The sequence below is a fragment of the Anguilla rostrata genome, chromosome 12, assembly GCF_018555375.3.
Source record: "Anguilla rostrata isolate EN2019 chromosome 12, ASM1855537v3, whole genome shotgun sequence".
Taxonomy (NCBI): domain Eukaryota; kingdom Metazoa; phylum Chordata; class Actinopteri; order Anguilliformes; family Anguillidae; genus Anguilla; species Anguilla rostrata.
The window spans coordinates 39,821,051-39,840,624 of record NC_057944.1 but is presented as its reverse complement, the minus strand read 5'-3'; the positions used below and the strand labels follow the sequence as shown (position 1 = coordinate 39,840,624).

At 52.0% G+C, this 19,574-nt stretch overlaps 1 protein-coding gene across 1 annotated transcript; it reads right to left on the bottom strand.

Annotated features, from left to right (window-relative positions):
- Window positions 1-1,447: 1,447 nt before the first annotated feature.
- Window positions 1,448-18,426, bottom strand: pom121 (POM121 transmembrane nucleoporin). The gene is made up of 13 exons (XM_064303078.1): window positions 17,818-18,426; window positions 15,710-15,925; window positions 15,222-15,401; window positions 13,799-13,876; window positions 12,945-13,119; window positions 10,833-10,921; window positions 10,643-10,722; window positions 9,930-10,054; window positions 7,384-7,483; window positions 6,851-7,156; window positions 4,620-6,200; window positions 3,237-3,317; window positions 1,448-2,450 (listed from the first exon to the last, which is right to left on the bottom strand). Exons 1-13 carry the CDS (start codon window positions 18,375-18,377, stop codon window positions 2,350-2,352), a joined length of 3,672 nt encoding a protein of 1,223 aa, XP_064159148.1. The 5' UTR covers window positions 18,378-18,426; the 3' UTR covers window positions 1,448-2,349.
- Window positions 18,427-19,574: the final 1,148 nt, after the last annotated feature.

The following is a 19,574-nucleotide window of genomic DNA, read 5'->3' as shown; positions in this document are numbered from 1 at the left end:
CACATGTCCGGCACTACCAACGTGCCGCCATTCATCACACCATTTCCTCCAAACCGGACTCTCTGAGGCACACAAACGAACAAACAACAAAATGAAAACAAAAAAACAGAACAAAATCAAACATCACTTTCGTATAGAGTAGTACTCGATTAGGGGGACAAGCAGTGAGAAAACTCAGAGAATGAGTACATATGATGGGACTGTGACAGAGTTGCCTTTTCCTTACTACTGTCCGGGGCAACAGTGCTCAGTCCAGTGCAGTGCACGCTACTGTCCAGAGGGTGGCAGCACTGAGCAGAAGATGCTAAACGCTTGCAAAAATCTACGGGGGCTAGCAAAGTGGATGGGGGGGAAGCCGATTGCGGTTGCACACACTTTAGCGGCAGGGGGAAGCCGTTAGCGGTTGCACACACTTTAGCGGCAGGGGGAAGCCGTTAGCGGTTGCACACACTTTAGCGGCAGGGGGAAGCCGTTAGCGGTTGCGCACACTTTAGCGGCAGGGGGAAGCCGTTAGCGGTTGCGCACACTTTAGCGGCAGGGGGAAGCAGTTAGCGGTTGCACACACTTTAGCGGCAGGGGGAAGCCGTTAGCGGTTGCACACACTTTAGCAGCAGGGGGAAGCTGGGACAGAAAGAGGTAGAAAAGAGAAGCAGCTCATAGCAGGACTGGAGAGGGCAGGGAGGAGGCTGTGTGTGTGCGTGCGTGCATATATGGGGGGGACTGTGTGTGGGTGTGTGTGTGGGGGGGCTATGTGTGAGTGTGTGTCTGAGTGCATGTCGGGTGTGGTGTGTGTGTGCGCGTGCGTGTGTTATGGGGGGCACTGTGTGTGCCTTGGGGTGTGTGGTATGTGTGTGTGGTGAGTGTGTGGTGTGTGTGTGTGTCTGAGTGCATGTGTGGGTGTGTGGGGGGGGGTGTTTTAACTCTTGAGCCTGGGCTTGTCCCGATCGTGCGGTCTCTGCAGTACAGACAGGATGTCTTAGTCTGGGCTCGAGCCGCAGGCTGCGCTCAGGTCTTATGGGTTCTGAACGAGCGCTGAACACTGTGCTCTCCAGGCCTCTCACTGCGACTCAAAGGGATCTGCATAAAAGCTTGGGGGGGGGGGGGGGGGGCATCTTTCATTTTCATGGTTAGAAAAAGTTTTTTTTTTATTCCCATCCGCTTCCAGCAAGGGGCGACAGAGAGGGGGTCAGGAACAGCGCCTGGGGTATAAAGGCTTACCAGAGCTGTACAGAGTCCTTGCAATGCTAACTACAGCACAAATCTCTAATGCTAAAAACTGCACCACTTGACTAAGGCTACCACACCATCCACAAACTCATAATCTAACACTTCACTCCACCAACATGCCGTCCGTTTGCCTTCAGAGAACATGGGTCAAAATGTGTAATTACCTTTCAAAAATAAAAAATGAAAACATCCCCCCCAAGTAAGCACACAGAGTCTGCTATTCTTTGGAAAACAGAGTATTTAATGGAAACTATCTGCTGAAAGTATCACTCCAGATTTAGGCTCGTGACATCGCTTGCATTATTTACACAAAAATCGACAGATTTATAAACGTGAAAACTAACATTCCCATTAGGTGAGTGATGCATGAATTATACACCGAGTGCAAATGCTTTCCTTACTCCTGTAATGTTCCTATTCCTGATCTTCTCCGCAAAGCCACGACCAAAAAAGACCAACTAGTGAACGGCAACGATCCACCAGCGTCTGCCTGCGCAGAAAACAAACTGCTCCAACTGCTTCCTCCACAGCGATACCCTGGAAACACTAATCTGCATCGTACAGAAAACCAGACAAGTCTCATCCCAGAATTTACGCAACACTATCCTCACATCCACACAGCCAGTGAGGTAATCCCCCCCCCCCCCTATAGAAATACAGCTGTGGTAAGCACTGAGCGTGTAATAGTGCGTGTGCAGGCAGAGGAGCGGTGCTGGGAAGGACAGCCTGTACCTGAAGGAGGATGAATGAGCACAGTGCTGTGATGGTTCGGTGGACATAATGAAGCAGGAGGGGAGAGGGGGGCGGAGCCAGGGCAGGGGGCGGGACAGGGGGTGGGGTTAGATTTGTACAAAGTTTTGACTCCAGGTTTGAAGTAGTTTTTCTTGTTTTGTTCAAGTAGCCTTATACTGTTGTAGCCTGAAGCCCCCTCCTCTCCCTGTTCCCTGGCGTCTGAGAGCAGAGCCAGACCCATGGAGGAGGCGGGGGCTGGGTGGGGCGAGGGCTCGGTACGGGCGAGGGGTCCTCAGCAGCAGTTGGGCTCGACCCGCCTCTTCTCCAGGTTTGGACCGGGCCTCCACGCCCCACCCGGGCGGGACGCGGCTCTCTCCTCCCCAGCGACGGCTACTTCTTCCGGGTGTGCTGCCGCCGGGCCTGGAGCCTCTGCCGGGCCCCGCTGGGCTTGGACCCGGAGCCGATGGAGAAGGCTGGAGCGGGGGAGCCCCCTGGTGGAGAAGCCATCACAGCGCGTGAGCCACAGGACCACGAGGGAATCACATCAAATACACACGAGACACCACAACCCGACCAAGAGTAGGCTTCTTTTTGGAATGACTCTTTTTTTTTTTTTTTTTTCTAAATTCCAAGTCAGTGTTCCAGAACTCAGTCACTGCCTTCAGTCACCAGCATTGTGACATCAGCATCAGAATGTTCAGTTGAGGCCACTCTAATCACATACGTGACCTCACACCTTATAGGGTTAAAAGGCCAAATATGGAGGGGGGAAGGGGGCAGATTCCATCTCATTTCAGGAAATAAACTGAACTCATGAATTTAGAAATAGCCTGTGGTGTTCCACAATGATTTTTTCAACGAATGGATTTCCTTTCCTGCATTGACTAGGTTGAAATGGAATGAACCCTGACCATGAAAAACACTCCGCTGGCGCAGAAATGCCATCCAATAGAATCACAGCTCATTCAGACAGGTCAGCTGATGCAGAGACACTGTCCAATAGAAACACAGCTCATTCAGACAGGTCAGCTGATGCAGAGACACTGTCCAATAGAAACACAGCTCATTCAGACAGGTCAGCTGATGCAGAGACACTGTCCAATAGAAACACAGCTCATTCAGACAGGTCAGGTGATGCAGAGACACTGTCCAATAGAAACACAGCTCATTCAGACAGGTCAGCTGATGCAGAGACACTGTCCAATAGAAACACAGCTCATTCAGACAGGTCAGGTGATGCAGAGACACTGTCCAATAGAATGAGGGCAGTCACTTACCAAACGGTGAGGGAGTGAAGCCGGGGCTTCCGAAGGGGACAGAGGCTGCGGTGCTCTGGCCGAAAGCGGGGGTGGACGTCCCTGTGGGGGAGACAGACAATGAGCCCCAAAAAACCCCCACGTCCCACTTCACCCCAAACCAGACACACTGCACCCTATCGCTTCAGTTTGAGTAGAACAGCGCCCCCGGAGGCTGGGGGTTTGAACAAGCAGCTACGGCAGTCGCTGAGCGGTGACCAAGCTAAAGACACGAGGTGCAATACGCCCCGTGTGCGATTCAGAAAGAGAGAGAAGATCATCAGACAAGCGATCTTCCATCCATGAGAGTCTCTGCTCTGGAGAGACGGGGATAACCGTGCAATGAGATTATACAGCAGCTGGGATGGATAGAATCAGCAGAGATGGATAGAGTTAGCAGGGATGGATAGAGTTAGCGGGGATGGATAGAATTAGCGGGATGGATAGAGTTAGCAGGGATGGATAGAGTTAGCGGGGATGGATAGAATTAGCGGGGATGGATAGTCAGCAGTGATGAATAGAGTCAGCGGGGATGGATAGTCAGCAGGGATGGATAGAGCCAACAGGGATAGAGTTAGCGGGGATGGATAGTTATCGGGGATGGATAGATTCGGCAGGGATGGATAGAGTCAGCAGTGATGGATAGAGCCAGCAGGGATAGCTAGAGTCAGCAGTGATGGATAGAGCCAGCAGGGATAGATAGAGTTAGCGAGGATGGATAGTTAGTGGGGATGGATAGATTCGGCAGGGATGGATAGAGTCAGCAGGGATGGATAGAGTCAGCAGGGACGGATAGAGCCAGCAGGGATAGATAGAGTTAGCGGGGATGGATAGAGTCAGCAGTGATGGATAGAGCCAGCAGGGATGGATAGAGTCAGCAGGGATAGATAGAGTTAGCGAGGATGGATAGTTAGCGGGGATGGATAGATTCGGCAGGGATGGATAGAGTCAGCAGTGATGGATAGAGTCAGCAGGGACGGATAGTCAGCAGGGATGAGAGTTAGTAAGACTGTGATTGACTGAGGCTGACACAGTGGTGCTGCATTCAATCTGCATCAAAAGTCTGCTCTTCTCCACACAAGCTCTTCCTACAAGAGAGATAAACGTGATGAACTCATGCCAAAATTTGACCCAGAACCTTGGAATGTTACAAGCAGGGCACTCTGCCCCCTGGTAGCAGTACTCAGTCATCTTATCATGACAAAATATGCATGTTTGTATTGATGCATATGGTTAATTGTACTTGGATTATTGATAAACTGCCTGCAAAGCAAAATTGGGTCCTCTGCAGGACCCTAAACAGCACGTACTGACTGAGAGTGAGTGAGTGATAAGACTGACTGACATATTGACTGACTGACTCACCGAAGGCGGGCTTGCTGTCCGCTGCGTTGTTGGCTCCCCCAAAGGAGAAGTTTTGGGTGAGGCCGGAGGGGTGGGCGGGGGTCGGGGCGCCAAACGTGCCGCCCGCCACCGCCGCCCCGAAGTTGAAGCCCCCGGAGGCGGGCTGTAGGGGCGTGGCCTGGGAGGGGGCGGGGGCGTTGGGCTGTGCGGTCGCTGCACCCCCGAAGGAGAAGGTGGGCGCTGGGGCGGGGAGAGGGGCGGAGGTCTGGGTGCTGGAGCCGAAGGTGGGGGCGGTGGAGGGAGCCGTGGTGGTCCCGAACGCGAACCCTGACGTGCCTCCACCGAACGCCGGCTGGCTGGGGGTCCCGAAGGATGGAGGGGCGGACGTAGTGGCGGCCCCCCCGAAGCTGAAGGGCGTTGCCCCTGCCCCTCCTCCCCCACTCGACCCAAAAGCAAAAGGCTTGGCCGCCACCGCCTGGGGGGCGGAGGGGAAGGCGGCGGGTCCGTCGAAGGCGGGCTTCCCGAAGGAGAACCCCGGCTGGCTCGCGGGGGCGGAGCCTGTTGCCGCGGAGGTGGCCGTGCTGAACCCGCCGAAGGGCCCTGTGGAGGCCTGGGTGCTGGGCGTGCCGAAGCTGAAACCCGCCTGGGTGGCGGGAGGGGCTGCCGTGGTTGCCGTGGCCGCCCCAAACTGAAAGGGTGCGGGGCCAGGGGCGGCGGTGGAGGCGGGGTTGAGGGCGGGGGCTGACGTAGTGGCGGGCGTGGCGCCGAACTGGAAGGAGCTCCCGTTGGTGGTGGGGGCCGCGCTGGTCCCGGGGGCCGCGCTCCAGCTCCCGAACAGCGACTTGGCGGGCGCCTGTACGGCGGGGTCAGCGGGGGCGGCGGTGCCAGAGAGCTGCCCGAACACAGAGCCGCTCTCGGACGAGGCGGGGGCGGCCGGGGTGGTCTGAGGCTGCCCAAAAATGGGCTTGAAGTGGGGCGGGGCCGATGAGCTGGCAGAGGTGGCGCTAGGGGGCGCTGTTCCTGCCACCGGCCCAAAGATAGGCTTGAAACACGAGGCGAGGGGATTAACGGCACCGCTCGTGGTTACCGTGGTGGCAGTGGCCGACGAGGAAGAGGAGGGGGGCTTCACCACGCTGGCCAGGCTGAAGGTGGTGGAGGACTGTGCAGGCTGGGGTATGACCTGGCTGAATGCGGAGCTGGACATCGAGCTGGGGAGCTGGATGGTAGGGGCCACAGCTGAGGACGACTGCGCTGGATTGAGGCTAGGCTGTGCCAGAGTCGCGCTAGGCTGTGTCGGATTGAGGCTAGGCTGTGCCAGAGTCACGCTAGGCTGTGTCGGATTGAGGCTAGGCTGTGCCAGATTGAGGCTAGGCTGTGCTAGAGTCGTACTGGGCTGTGCCAGATTGAGGCTAGGCTGAGCCAGAGTCAGGCTAGGCTGTGCTGGAGTCAGGCTAGGCTGTGCCAGATTGAGGCTAGACTGTGCCAGATTGAGGCTAGGTTGTGCCGGAGTCAGACTAGGCTCCACCTTCACCCCTCCGGAACTCAACAGCGAGGGTGTTGGGGCCGAAAGGCCCGTCAATGCCGTCCCATCTGCAGCAGGGCCTGAGGACAAAAGAGCAGAGGATCACTCAGAGACTGTAGCATCTACACAAGGCAAGCAGACAAACACAGAACCCAGAACCCAGAACCCCCAGGAGTTCCGAAGCAGAGAGGCTAGAAGGACCGCAGGAGCACAGAATCTATGGGCTCATTCCAATCACGTAATTTATCTGTCCTTGTCTTCTTGGTAGTCACCCAACCTGGAAATCAATCGCCATCTTAATGGACAGTCCAACCCATTAAATGTTCCTTGAAGGAACTAGGAGGGGCCTGAGGGATGCTTGAGCAAGGAAACACGGGTGCATCCTTTGCGAAAGAATTTTTTTTCAAACCGAGTTACGTTTATCATCAACCTGTGCATCCACCTCGCCTCATCTGCCACGTCTGTAACTGACATGGCTTCAAACTGACGCGTGACTAAAGGGTGTTCCATTTGCCTAAAACGTGTTTCCTCGATTCCTCTGGCCTCGCGTCCTTTTCCTTGCATCCTTTCCGTTGGTTGGAGCGAAGGAAGCAAGGAAAGGACGCGAGGAAAGGATGCAAGGAGGTAAAAAAAAAAAAAAGCGGTTGGAAAGAGCCCCTGGTGTGTGTAAAGAATCAATGGCCACTGTCCCTTCCGAGTGAGGTGATACAAGCGGGCGGGGACCTCATACCTGCCGAAGGGTTGTGCATCTTCCTGTAAGACTCCAGGAGGGGGTTGGGCAGGCTGGAGGTGGGGGCAGGAGCTGCAGTGGAGGTGGAGGAGGTGGGAGCCGCTATGGTACTGACCCCGGCCCCCGGGGGGGGGGCAGAGCCAGGCACGCCGGAGGCAGCCGTGGAGGTGGGGGCGACGGAGGTGGAGATGGAGGTGAGGCAGCCCAGCAGCAGGCCTCCGGAGGTGGAGGGAGCCACGCTGGTGGCGGGGACCGTGGGGAAGGAGGGCACCACTGGGGCAGGGGCAGGGGCAGGATCAGCCGGCTCTGCAACGGGGAAAACAGGCAGTTATTGGCCTGCATAGTATTTTTTCTCGCCCTATTTGAAAGCCTATTTTTTTTAGCATTTTTTTGAGTTTCACACCACAGGCGAGCAGTTGAACTTCCACAGGTACAGGACTGGGGGAGGACCCTTCGTGTGCAAACAGTCCACAAACATGGCGGCGTCCAAGTTCTCGTAAAAGTGATGTAAGGAAGTTAGCGGGCACACTGACCTGGGTCTTCCAGGGCCTTCTTAATTTGCTCCAGGGCTGCCGCCTTCTCCAAATCCAGGTCTGTCACAGTGATGGTATAGCCCAGCTCTGGGGCTGGAGGCTGCAAAACAATTACATCATATTAAACTCCCATTTACACATTCAATATTACATATTAATCAAGCCCATTAATCAGGCCCATTAATCAACTCAACACATTAGTCAGCTAATGTGCTTAATGTGCTCACCGCAGAACCATATTGGAATGTAGGGAAAAAAAAGGCAGTTAAAGACAATCCATTCATACCTGGCATCAACTAATGACTGAACTGTCGTATGGTGACCATACCGGCCCCGTAAACCTGTTTGGGAATCAGTACTCTACAAAGCTGCAGACTTACAAGGAATTTACATGGCAGAAAATCTGAGGTTTACTTTACTTTTTTTTTTTTTTTTGAAGTAGTGCAAGTTTGGATAATCATCTAAAGTCCACTCTCTGAAAAACCTCTATTGTGGAAGCAGCAGCTAGAGGTTGTGGTCAGAAGCTGGTCGGTGGATGTCCTGGCAGCAACCCATGGACTCCAGCAGTGAGGGATGCTGTCAAGCTGAAGAAGACTTTTTTTTTTTTTTGAGTCTGTCTGGCACGGAGGACTCTGGATTCAGCAGATAGGTACCGGCAGGGGAAAAATGCCACATGCAGTTGCAGTAGCAAAAGCTGGGACACAGGAGGAGTTTTGAGAGACCTTGGAGAAGGACTTTCAGTCGGCCTAAATGTGGTTCTGGAAAACCATTCGGCATCTCAGGAAGGGAAAGTGGGACATCATCCAGGCTGTTCTTGGCAAGGACGGTAAAACTCAAGCAGGGATATTGTCGGAATGGTGAGCTGGAACAGTCCAAGCCCATCTCTGAGGCAGAAGAACCACTGTGGTTCTGGATTTTACGGCTGACACAACTCCTCAATTTTGTGTTGGGAGGTTGGGAACAGTTCCTTTGGAGTGGCAGACTGAGATGGTGGTCCCCATCTTTAAGAAAGCGGACCGGAAGGTGTGTTCCAATTATCAGGGAATCACACTCCTCGGCCTCCCTGGGAAAGCCTATGCCAAGGGGCTGAAATGGAAGCTCTGACTATTAAACAGCCAAACCTCAGATTCAGGAGGAGCAATGTGGGTTTCATCCAGGCCACGGGACAGCAGACCGACCCTCTTGCAGATATTTTAGGGGGCACAGGAATTTGCTAATCTAGTTTATATGCATTTTGTGGATTTGGAGAAGGCTCATGACCGGGTTCCTTGGGGTATCTTGAGAAATGTGCTGCGGGAGAATAGAGTGCTGGGGTTGTGCTATTGCGAGCCTTTTGGTCCCTGTACTCTCGGAGCAAGAGTTGCGATCGCCTTCTTGGCATTAAGTCAAGCTTGTTCAAAGTGAGTGTTGGACTCGTCTCCCATCCTGCTCCTGGTAATCATGGACAAGACCTCAAAGCTCAACCGAGGTTTGGAGTCTGTCCGGTCTGAGAACATTGGGGTGGCGTCTCTGCTGTTTGAGGATGACGGCGTCCCTTGGGCCTCATCACACCTTTGATGGGGACTCCATTAGTTGGCAGCCGAGTGTGATGCGGTTAAGATGAGGATCAGCACCTTCAAATTTGTGCTTATGGGCCTCTCTGGGAAGAAGATTGTCCCATACAAGTGAGGAGGGAGCAACTACCCCAGGTGGAGGAGTTCAAGTATCTCGGGGTCTTATTCACAAGTGAGGGGAAAAGGGACTGAGACATTGACTGTAGCGTAGGTGCAGTGGCCGCAGTAATGCGAGCATTGCATTGGAAGGTCATGAAGAAGGAGGAGCTATGCCAAAGTTCCCGATTTAACAGTCGATCTTCATCCCTACTCTCACCTACGGTCACAAGCTATGGGTAGTGACCGAGAGAGTGAGATCGCAATAGGGTTTCTCCACAGGGTGGCAGGGGTTACTCTCCTCGACAGGGTGAGGAGCTCAGGCATCCAGGAGGACCTCAAGAATAGAGCCGCTGCTCCTCTGTACTGAAAGCAGTAAGTTTCAGGTGGTTTGGGCATCTGATTGGGATGCCTCCTGGGCGCCTCTCTCTGGAGGTGTTCTGGGCATGTCCACCAGGGAGGAAACCCAGGGGCAGACTAAGGACACACTGGAGCGATTATAGCTACCATCTGGCTTGGGATGTGAAGCACAGTGGGTAAGGAACTGGGCTTGTAACCGAAAGGTCGAGTTCGTTCCGGTAGGACATGCCGTTGTACCTTGACAGTACTGCCTGTAATGTAATGGATCGCCTGGGGATCCACCGGGATGAGTTGGAGGAAGTTGCTGGGGAGAGGGATGTCTGGGCTGCTCTGCTTGCCCTGTTGCCACCACGACCCTGATCTCAACTAAGCGGTTAGAAAATTTATTGATGGATGGCTCTGTAGCTTAAGCCCACATTTGCCCAGAACAAAGAAACAAACTATTCTTCTAAAAAAGATTGAGCTTTTCTCACTTGCCTGTCTCTTGCTGACAGAATAAGAGCAAATTACAGGACTCCACAAATCCATGCCACTCACCAGGGAGATGCTGTCCCCCCTTCGGCTGGGCACCAATGGAATCTTCCTCTTGCGCCTTCCCTCACTGCCCCCAGAGCCTGATGGGGAAGTGACCACTGGTGCTGTCGGTGTAGGGGTGTTCTTCCCTGAAGATAATCATAAACCATTACAGCCATGACATTACTGCACCATTTAACTACAGCAACACACACATGCACACACTAACACAGGAGGTGGTTTTAATGCCAACTTCTGGCCTTAATTACTTAATTAGCCCTAACATTTATGCCATCTGATATTTTAGCTACATTTCTTGATCAGCACATGAATGTGTGATCTAATCTACGAATGAACCAATGTTGGTGTATATAGCCAAGTAGCTCATTTAGCCAGAGTAACTGGTGGAAACAAAAACCTGCATACACACCAACCCTTCAGGACCAGAACTGCAGGTAGCGTTACAGAGCAGAGAGAGGTTTAAGCCAGGGTTAGGGTCAATTCCAATTCAATGTCCACCAATTGAGAATACACACGGAGATTCACTTAACTGGAAAAAACCTGAGAGAACCTGAAGGCCATTTCTCCCCCAATTCATTGAACCCAATTAATGTCCATTAATTTCCTGAGTGGAGTTAACTAAAATGGAGCCCAGGCCTGGTTTAAGCCATCCAGACTCGGTGGTGTGGTGAACGAGCGACGGTAAGATGGCGGCTGTCTGGGCCCGGGACTCTTACCCGCGCTGGCAGGCTGGTCCGCTGCTTTAGCGAGGGCCTTCGCGGCGGGCGCCGTGCTGGAGGACTGAGCCACTTCCTCCCTGAGTCAGAGCAGAAGAACAGGATGAGCTCCTCATTCTCACCACAGACAAGCTGGCCTGTGGGACGTCCCGTCACAGGGGGCCCCGGGCGGGGGCGGACGGGACCTTACCTCGGCTTTTTTGGGGGTCTCTCTGGGGTCTGCGATCGAGACGATCCAGGGCTGGAGAGGGGAGACAGGCTGAGGGTGGACGGCTTGTTCTGCCGGACAAAGAAACAAACGAATGAACAAGCAGGTTAAATCAGAGATGCCATCTAACCTACCAGGATTAACTGACAAACAGCATCAAACATTACTCCAGGCTGGGCTGGCTCCACTTACATTTCAACTCAGTAAATTTTTTTAAAAATTAAAAAACGAGAAAAAATTACAAAATGTTCTATGAAGATCTTTTCTCACCTAATGAACCAAATTTCAATTATTTTCCTAAACTGACGGAATAGAAACACAACTGGTCCCCCAACTCCGCAATAGTAATGATCAGAGCACCTGAGAATGTGCAGAATCCCAGCACAGACTTCAGTGCATTTACAGGTATATGACCTGAGCCAGAGTGGCTTACAGGTACACAATAATTAACATAATCACGAGCACACAATAACAACTGCATTTACATCCCACGAGGCCGTGCTTACTCCGAGCAATTAACACACCTGCCGTTTAAAATGTCCGCCCGATTCTACACTTTTTTAAAGAAGTCGTTCATGCGGAGACTGACGTTGTAACAGCTGTTCTGACACAATACCTTCCTCGTGCGCTGTGTGCAGTCACACCCAGATTTGCACACACACAATCCTTTAACAACCTGGGGGGGTTCGGTTACCTAGCAACCAGTCCTCCCCGCGACCGTTATCAGGGGAGTTGCGGGTTCACGCGAGGGCTCTACTGCAGCCGGCTCCACTCAGCAGCCATTTCAGAGCGCAGCCTGCTCTGCCAGTGTCCAGCACTGAGGACGACTGGTCACCATTACAGACCCCCTGCAGACTCCCAGTCCCCAGTCTCACCAGGACAGGCTCAGGGGCTACGTTCTGCACGCTGCTCTGCTTCCTGTTGGCCCCCGCCTCCACGTCCCCGGTAGCTGTCCCTGCCCAAACTGACGACAGGAACAGTCCCTACTTTTCATAAGCTCCTGCGCCCACGCCTCTCCCTGCGGCTCGAACCCAAACCCCTCGACACTCCGGCACCGGTTTAATTACAGTTCCCCGTGTCCCTGCCTGGAGAGATCCGCCCCAGGAGGCAGGATCCACCCAAGGCTGCTTCCTGTTTGTCCTCCAGGGAGTTCCTCCTGGACACGGTCGCGCACACACTCGTGAGGGTCCAGGCCCAGCGTGGCTGTACAGTGCTTAGAGAGCGCCACTTTGCAAAGAGCACTTTACAAATAAAACTGAACTGAGTAAATTTGCACACTTCAGATAAACCCGCTCACTGGTATTGAATGACGTTTGGGAGTTGAGAAATTGCATTGTATTCCGCCTGTCAAGTCAGCTGGTAGATAAATGTGACTGCGTGAGTGGACGGGGTTTGGTACCGAGGGTTGAGTACCTGAGCAGTACACACTGTGGATGGGGTTTGGTACCGAGCTGGGGATTCAGTACCTAAGCTCTACGTGCTGTAGATGGGGTTTTGGGCTGAGCCGGGGGTTGAGTACCTGAGCTGTATGCACCTTAGATGGGGTTGAGTACCTGAGCTGTACATGATGTGGATGGGTTTGATACCGAGTTGAGGGTTGAGTACCTGAGCTGTGCCATGTGAGGAGCTGTACGAGCTGTAGATGGGGTTTGATACCGAGTCGAGGGTTGAGTACCTGAGCTGTGCCCTGTGAGGAGCTTTATGAGCTGTAGATGGGGTTTGATACCGGGCCGGGGGTTGAGTACCTGAGCTGTGCCCTGTGAGGAGCTGTACGAGCTGTAGATGGGGTTTGATACCGGGCCGGGGGTTGAGTACCTGAGCTGTGCCCTGTGAGGAGCTGTACGAGCTGTAGATGGGGTTTGATACCGGCCGGGGGTTGAGTACCTGAGCTGTGCCCTGTGAGGAGCTGTACGAGCTGTAGACGGGGTTTGATACCGGGCCGGGGGTTGAGTACCTGAGCTGTGCCCTGTGAGGAGCTGTACGAGCTGTAGATGGGGTTTGATACCGGGCCGGGGGTTGAGTACCTGAGCTGTGCCCTGTGAGGAGCTGTACGAGCTGTAGATGGGGTTTGATACCGGGCCGGGGGTTGAGTACCTGAGCTGCGCCCTGTGAGGAGCTGTACGAGCTGTAGATGGGGTTCCGGATTCCGCCGGGGACCCCCCCGGGGCTCCGGCCCGACCCCAGAGAGCTGACGGAGGAGGTGCGGGATCTCTTCGTGTGGGACTCCTCCACCACTAACGTGTTTATCCCTCGCTTCATCCTCCCTGGCCTGAGGAGAGGAAGAAGGAACGAGAGAGCGAGGGTGAGGAGGAGCACGGACCCTTCCTCCAAACGCAGCACACTGCAGTTCATCAACAGCAACGACGTCCATGTTCAGTTTCTGTATGCATATTACCCCCAATCCTTACAGTAGCACAAGTGCAACTGTTTGTAAAATTATAGTAGCTTTAGACACAAGAGCTGTTCAAGCTAAAATTAACAGATACTTTCCTCTGCAACTTTCTCTAAGGCAAACAGCAATAATTTAACTGCCACCTGACATCAGGAACAATCCCTTTTTTAAAAATAATTTTTGACTTCAGTACTAACTGCTCACTTCTGAAGAGGTGGATCTCTGAGGACCAGCGGGCTGATAAAATAGGCAACACAGAAGTGCACACAAACACACAGGCATGTGCACGCACGCACACATACAGGCACAGCCACAGGCGCATACACACAGACACACGCACATACACACAGACACAAACACACACATACAGGCATGCGCACACACACAGACACACGCACATACACACAGACACAAACACACACATACAGGCATGCGCACACACACAGGCACACGCACATACAGACACAGACACACACAGGTACAGGCACACGCACATACACACATACAGGCATGCGCACACGCGCATACACACAGAGACACACAGACACACACTCACTTGGGGACCAGGTGGGACGGGGTTCCGTTGGTCAGGGGTTCGAAGGCAGACTGGGAACTCTCGCTGCTTCCGTGGCGTCTGGGGGGTGAGGGGAGGGGGGCCAAAAAGTTTATTTAAAACACACTGCTCTGTGTTACACAATCATGTCAGCACTAATGTCCATACATTCAGCACGCAGGGACATCATCCTCTCCCTCCCTCTATCAATCCCTCCCCCTCCATCCACTCACCCATCCCTCTATCAATCCCTCCCCCTCCATCCACTCACCCATCCCTCTATCCATCCCTCCCCCTCCATCCACTCACCCATCCCTCTATCCATCCCTCCCCCTCCATCCACTCACCCATCCCTCTATCAATCCCTCCCCCTCCATCCACTCACCCATCCCTCTATCCATTTCTCTCCCTCCATCCACCCACCCATCCCTCTATCCATCTCTCCTCCTCCATCCACCCACCCATCCCTCTATCCATCCCTCCCCCTCCATCCACCCACCCATCCCTCTATCCATTCTCCCCTCCATCCACCCACCATCGCTCTATCATCTCTCCTCCTCCATCACCCACCCATCCCTCCCCCTCCATCCACCCACCCATCCCTTTATCCATCCCTCCTCCTCCATCCACCCACCCATCCCTCTATCCATCCCTCCCCTCCATCCACCCACTCATCCCTCCCTCACTCTATCCATCCTCCCCTCCCTCCCTCCCTCCACCCATCCTTCCCTCTATCCATCCCTCCCCTCCCTCCCTCCATCCATCCATCCATCCATCCCTCCACCCCTCCCTCCATGTCTTCCTTCATCCCATCACCCCACTGATCTGCAGTGAGTGCTGAGGACCATAGTGAGGTTTCTGCAGTACTGCTCTCACCTCTGTACATCAGGGGTCTGTATCAGGAAGCAGGGTTACAAAGTTCAGCTGCATAACTGCTCTAAGTAAAACCCGGAACCCTCCTAAACCTGGAACATGGACTGAAGTAAAAAGAGCTCTTCCGGGTTTCACTCAGCGCAGTTATCCAGCTGACTTCATAACTCCCCTCAGACTCACAGCACACAAGACAAAGGGCACAATGCCACTTATTAACATAACCATTTCATTAAAAAAAACAGATACATTTCAGTCAACTGCCCCTCAGGCTGCACACTGAAGCCTGAGTAAAGTCAGCTGCCCGAAACAGAACCAAACCTTTCAGAGGACGAGCTTAGAGGCTTCAGCAAAGCCAGGAGGGACTCATGCACATCAAACACACAGCAGTGTGAAGCACACACTAACAGCACTCAGGACCAGTGTGTTCACATCAAACACACTTTCTGCAGTGTGGAGTACACCAGGAACACTCAGGACTGGTGTGTTGCTGCTGAATTAAAGGAGGCCCAGAGGCTTAGAGGCCCAGAGGCGGGCACACGGGGAGCAGCCTCACCTCCTCTTGCTCTTCTGCGTGCCCATGTAGCTCCGGTCCTCGTCCTCCTCCACCTCGCGCTTGCGGCTCACTTTGAGCACGCTCAGAACCGTCTCCCTGGAGCAGGGGTCGGCCGCGGCCCCCACCCCCGACCCCAAACCTGCACTGAGGGGGGTCAGCGGGGAGCCCAGGTGATTCAAGCTGCGGCACAGACAATAAGCCAGCATGACCACCGACCCGCCAGGGCCCTCAGAGAACAAGGAAAACATTCATGCCGTTTCCATTTCCAAAACTGGGGTACACAAAACATAGCAATAAAAGTTAGTCAAAAATATGATTTTCAGGGAATCGCTACAAACTCGATCTTTCCGTATGCCATAGAGCTTAAAGCCAGGAGGCCACAGTGTGGTTAAGCTTGGGGTTGTGTTGCACAGGCATCAGTAGAGATTTAACTCTTTAATTCTAAAACGTGAAAAGGTGACCATTCCCCCGTTTCCCCCCCGACTTACAACGGCGAGCGCGTGGCGTGGTGGTCGGGCCGGGCGATCTTCACGGTCACGGGGCTGTGCAGGCGCGGGCTGTTCCGCGGCGTGAGGATGCTCTTCTTCCGGTAGCTGTGCCACTGGGCGGGAGCCAGCAGCCCCATGGGCGAGCAGCCGGGCTGGGCGATGGGGTAGTGCCGCTGAGGGGTGATGGTGAAGCGGCCGGCTGCGCCCAGGGGCTCCCTGCAGATCAGCACAACGCCAGGACAGATCAGCGCAACGCCAGGACAGATCAGCGCAACGCCAGGACAGATCAGCGCAACGCCAGGACAGATCAGCACAATGCAAGACAGATCAGCGAGCAGCGCAACGCCAGGACAGATCAGCGCAACGCCAGGACAGATCAGCAATCAGCGCAACGCCAGGACAGATTAGCGATAAGCACAATGCCAGGACAGATCAGCGATCAGCACAACGGCAGGATAGATCAGCGATCAGCACAATGCAAGACAGATCAGCGAGCAGCGCAACGCCAGGACAGATCAGCGCAACGCCAGGACAGATTAGCGATACGCACAATGCCAGGACAGATCAGCGCAACGCCAGGACAGATCAGCGCAACGCCAGGACAGATTAGCGATAAGCACAATGCCAGGACAGATCAGCGCAACGCCAGGACAGATTAGCGATAAGCACAACGCCAGGACAGATCAGCGCAACGCCAGGACAGATCAGCACAACCCTAAAGTGTGTTTACCCGCCCGTGGTCCCTCACTGCGAATGCTCCCCATGTCTGCAGGGTCCAAAATAACCCGCCCTCTCGACCCCCACACAATACAGCCTCTTCGCTGAACTTCAAACCCCACATCAATGCTCTTCATGTGGAAACAACGAGCCAATAAATTGATGAATAGCAGTTTTCCTACTTCACAGTGCAGAGAGTACATGTCTTCAGTTCACACCACACGTTTTTACTCCAAAACACAACTGTAATACTTTTTTTGTTGTTGCTGTAATAGAGATGTGGCACTTTGATTATGACTTGTGTTTTCATAACTGGAGGGTTAAAAAAGACACAAGACAATCTTTGTACTGTGGGGGTGAACCACTTTTCTAAAATATAAATAGGACAGTGTTTAACTTCTAGGGTGACTGCAGAAAAATTTATCAAATTTCGTGCTCAAAAAATAGATTTCGGGGTGTTTTCACTACTTTTAAACTCAGAATATGATATGATCATTTTTTACCCAGGGGTCAACTGGAGAATTAAACTAAAGCCGCAGTCAGAGACTTACAATGTAAACATAAGCTAACAACTTATTTTGTGAACAAGGAAAAATTACTACGCTAACTTCTGCTTGTAGCCAGACAGTGGTACAATTCGTTAAAAAAATAGAAATAAATATCTACGTCGCCCTGAGACAATAGTCTGTACTTTTAGGTACTTTCTTGTGCGTGTAAAACCGTAACTTACATGCTTAGAACTGTTTCTAAACTGTTTCGCTTTTGTTTACCAAGTGCTAAAGTTTCGTTCACCAGATGCATTGACAGTTTCACATAAACTACGGAGAAATCACGGAAATTCGTGAACTTTCAGTGTAAAACAACTAGTTTACTGTAATAACGGTTAGCTACTGTAAGTAGCTATTAAACGTTAGTAAGGAAGCTAACAGCCGGCATACCATAACGGGCTGGAACACACCCGGCAAAGAACGCACAGCAACACCCACATTTTCAAATCTTGGAGGGAAGATTGAAAATCCGCATTGAACTGCATTTTTCATAAGATATCCTGCCACCAAGCTCCCCGCTGCGCAAAAACAGATAATTAGCACGGCTGTGGATAACAAAGCCACTTCTTATTAGAAGCTAGCTTTCTGGCCGCCAAGTCGGTGACAATTGGTAGCCTAATGTTGCTAGCGAGCCGGCAGCCCGACCAGATGTATACAGTTCGTAGCTAGCGTTAGCTATTCTTCACGTGTTGACTATGGAGAAAGCTATACGGCTAGCATTACCATTAGCGGCTAGCTATACCAGTTTCCTGGCGCAACTGGTCCCTGACCAAGGTAGCTACCCAACCAAACATGAGCTGTGAACAATATAATAACTACCCAAGACTCGTTTAACTCACTCACCCGAAAGACAACCTTCTGTTGGGGGTCTGAACTGCATGGTTGGGTCGGGACAGCCTCTCCCGGAGTTCCCTTGTCTCGGCGCCACCGAGCCTTCCAACGGCCGAGGGACTGTCTGGCTTCCCGAGGTAACTTCCCATGAGTATGTCCCGAGGACTAAACAACAACGAGGCGCTGAGTTCAGCCTCTTTCCTAAAAAGACCGGTGTTCTGTACGCGTTTTTCACCGCTTAATCCAACGGTATCTCTAATATCTCCCTTAACAAAACGACCCCTATTGACTCTTGAACTGACTCTTACGCCCGACGGCACACCGTTAGCAGTCTTCGCCGGCAACCAGCGTCTGAAAAGCGGCGGGATGATCAGATAAGGCCGAGGATGTTGGCCTTCCCTGCTCCTGAATGGCGGCTCGTTGGTGTGATAAAAGAAAACGGCACCAGAGATGCCAAGAATTAACAGTATATAAAGAAAAGTCGGAATAAAATAAAGAGCTAAACACAGGACCGCGAGAGAAATCACCACCACAGAGATAAGCGCGATCCACCGCTTCTCCCTGGGAGTCATGGCGGCAGCGCGCCACCGGAGGACTTTAATATCCCACAATTCTGCGGGGGGTAGCACACCACAACCACAGATAAATGTACACCAGATAGAGACGGAAGTGAGTTATAGCTATACCACTTCCAGACTTGTAAATTTAGTTCTTTTTTAAATAAACGGGCTAGTATATGTGCGATATTGACATTTGCAGTAACACACCTATCGCCCACTAGTTGTTCAAACACACGATTTTTGGAATTAGAGAACGTGTCTCCAAAAGCTAACTAAGTTAATGAATGTTGTTTGGTTTGGTAGCAGGTAAGAAGTGCCTGCATGAACTCACAGTGTGTAAGTAGGCTACAGGACTTACACAAAGTATGGGTATACAGTTTGAAGAATATACTAAGTCTGGAAAATAAAGTCGACACATTCACTGGTGTAAATTCCAGCCTGGTTTTAAGATGGTCCAGCTGGTCTTGAGATGGTCAAGCCAGCAACAAGATGCTCGCAAGGCCATGTCCAGCTGGTCGGACAGCTTGGTATACAAACAAGAGACCATCATCAAATTCCAGATGCTGTCTAGCTGGTGCAGAAGCTGGTTCCAGCTAGATTGCATTAGACTGGCAGCTTGAATATCCACTAGGGTTCAGCAAAGTTGCTTTTCTCGTCCATATGAGAAATGTGTGACTTGGACCGTATAAATGAACCAAGTGGGAAGTGTACAGGAAAGATAAGTAATATCACCTTAACCCTCATATTATGTGGAAATTTTATGACACCTTTTATGTTTGGAGTCAAATTGACCCCAACAGTTTAAACTGACACGAAATTATTGTAATACAAAACAAATTCGACACCATCTGTGTTGCCTTCTTAGTGTTTTTCAAATGAATCATTTATCTCTAAATATTAAAAATCAGTGAGAAACTTCTCAGTTTACAGCCTGCAGTGCATTAAAGTTTGAAACCTGTACAGGAAAGTGCCATGGGAATCACCCACAAAACAAATCAGAGATAAAAAATAAAAAAGGTTGTTTATTTTCTTAGATTTTATATAGCTACAGAACCAATACTTTGTATACAAAATTGGTACAGGACTTTTGAAAACATCATTACATTTATTGCATGTTTACTATTTAATCCCACCAAATTAACAAACAATAAGGGGAAATTGTTTTTAAGAGATGTCAAACACTTGAATGGAGTCAAATTGCCCCCAAAC

Bases quoted from the DNA above. Each gene is read 5' to 3' on its own strand.
- pom121 (XM_064303078.1), bottom strand. From the start codon at position 18,377: ATGACTCCCAGGGAGAAGCGGTGGATCGCGCTTATCTCTGTGGTGGTG. The intron at 10,922-12,944 runs GTACTCAACCCC...TTTGTCCGGCAG, and splicing joins CCTCACAGGGCGCAGCTCAG to AACAAGCCGTCCACCCTCAG. The intron at 7,484-9,929 runs GTGAGTGGCATG...ATTGTTTTGCAG, and splicing joins GGGGGGACAGCATCTCCCTG to CCTCCAGCCCCAGAGCTGGG.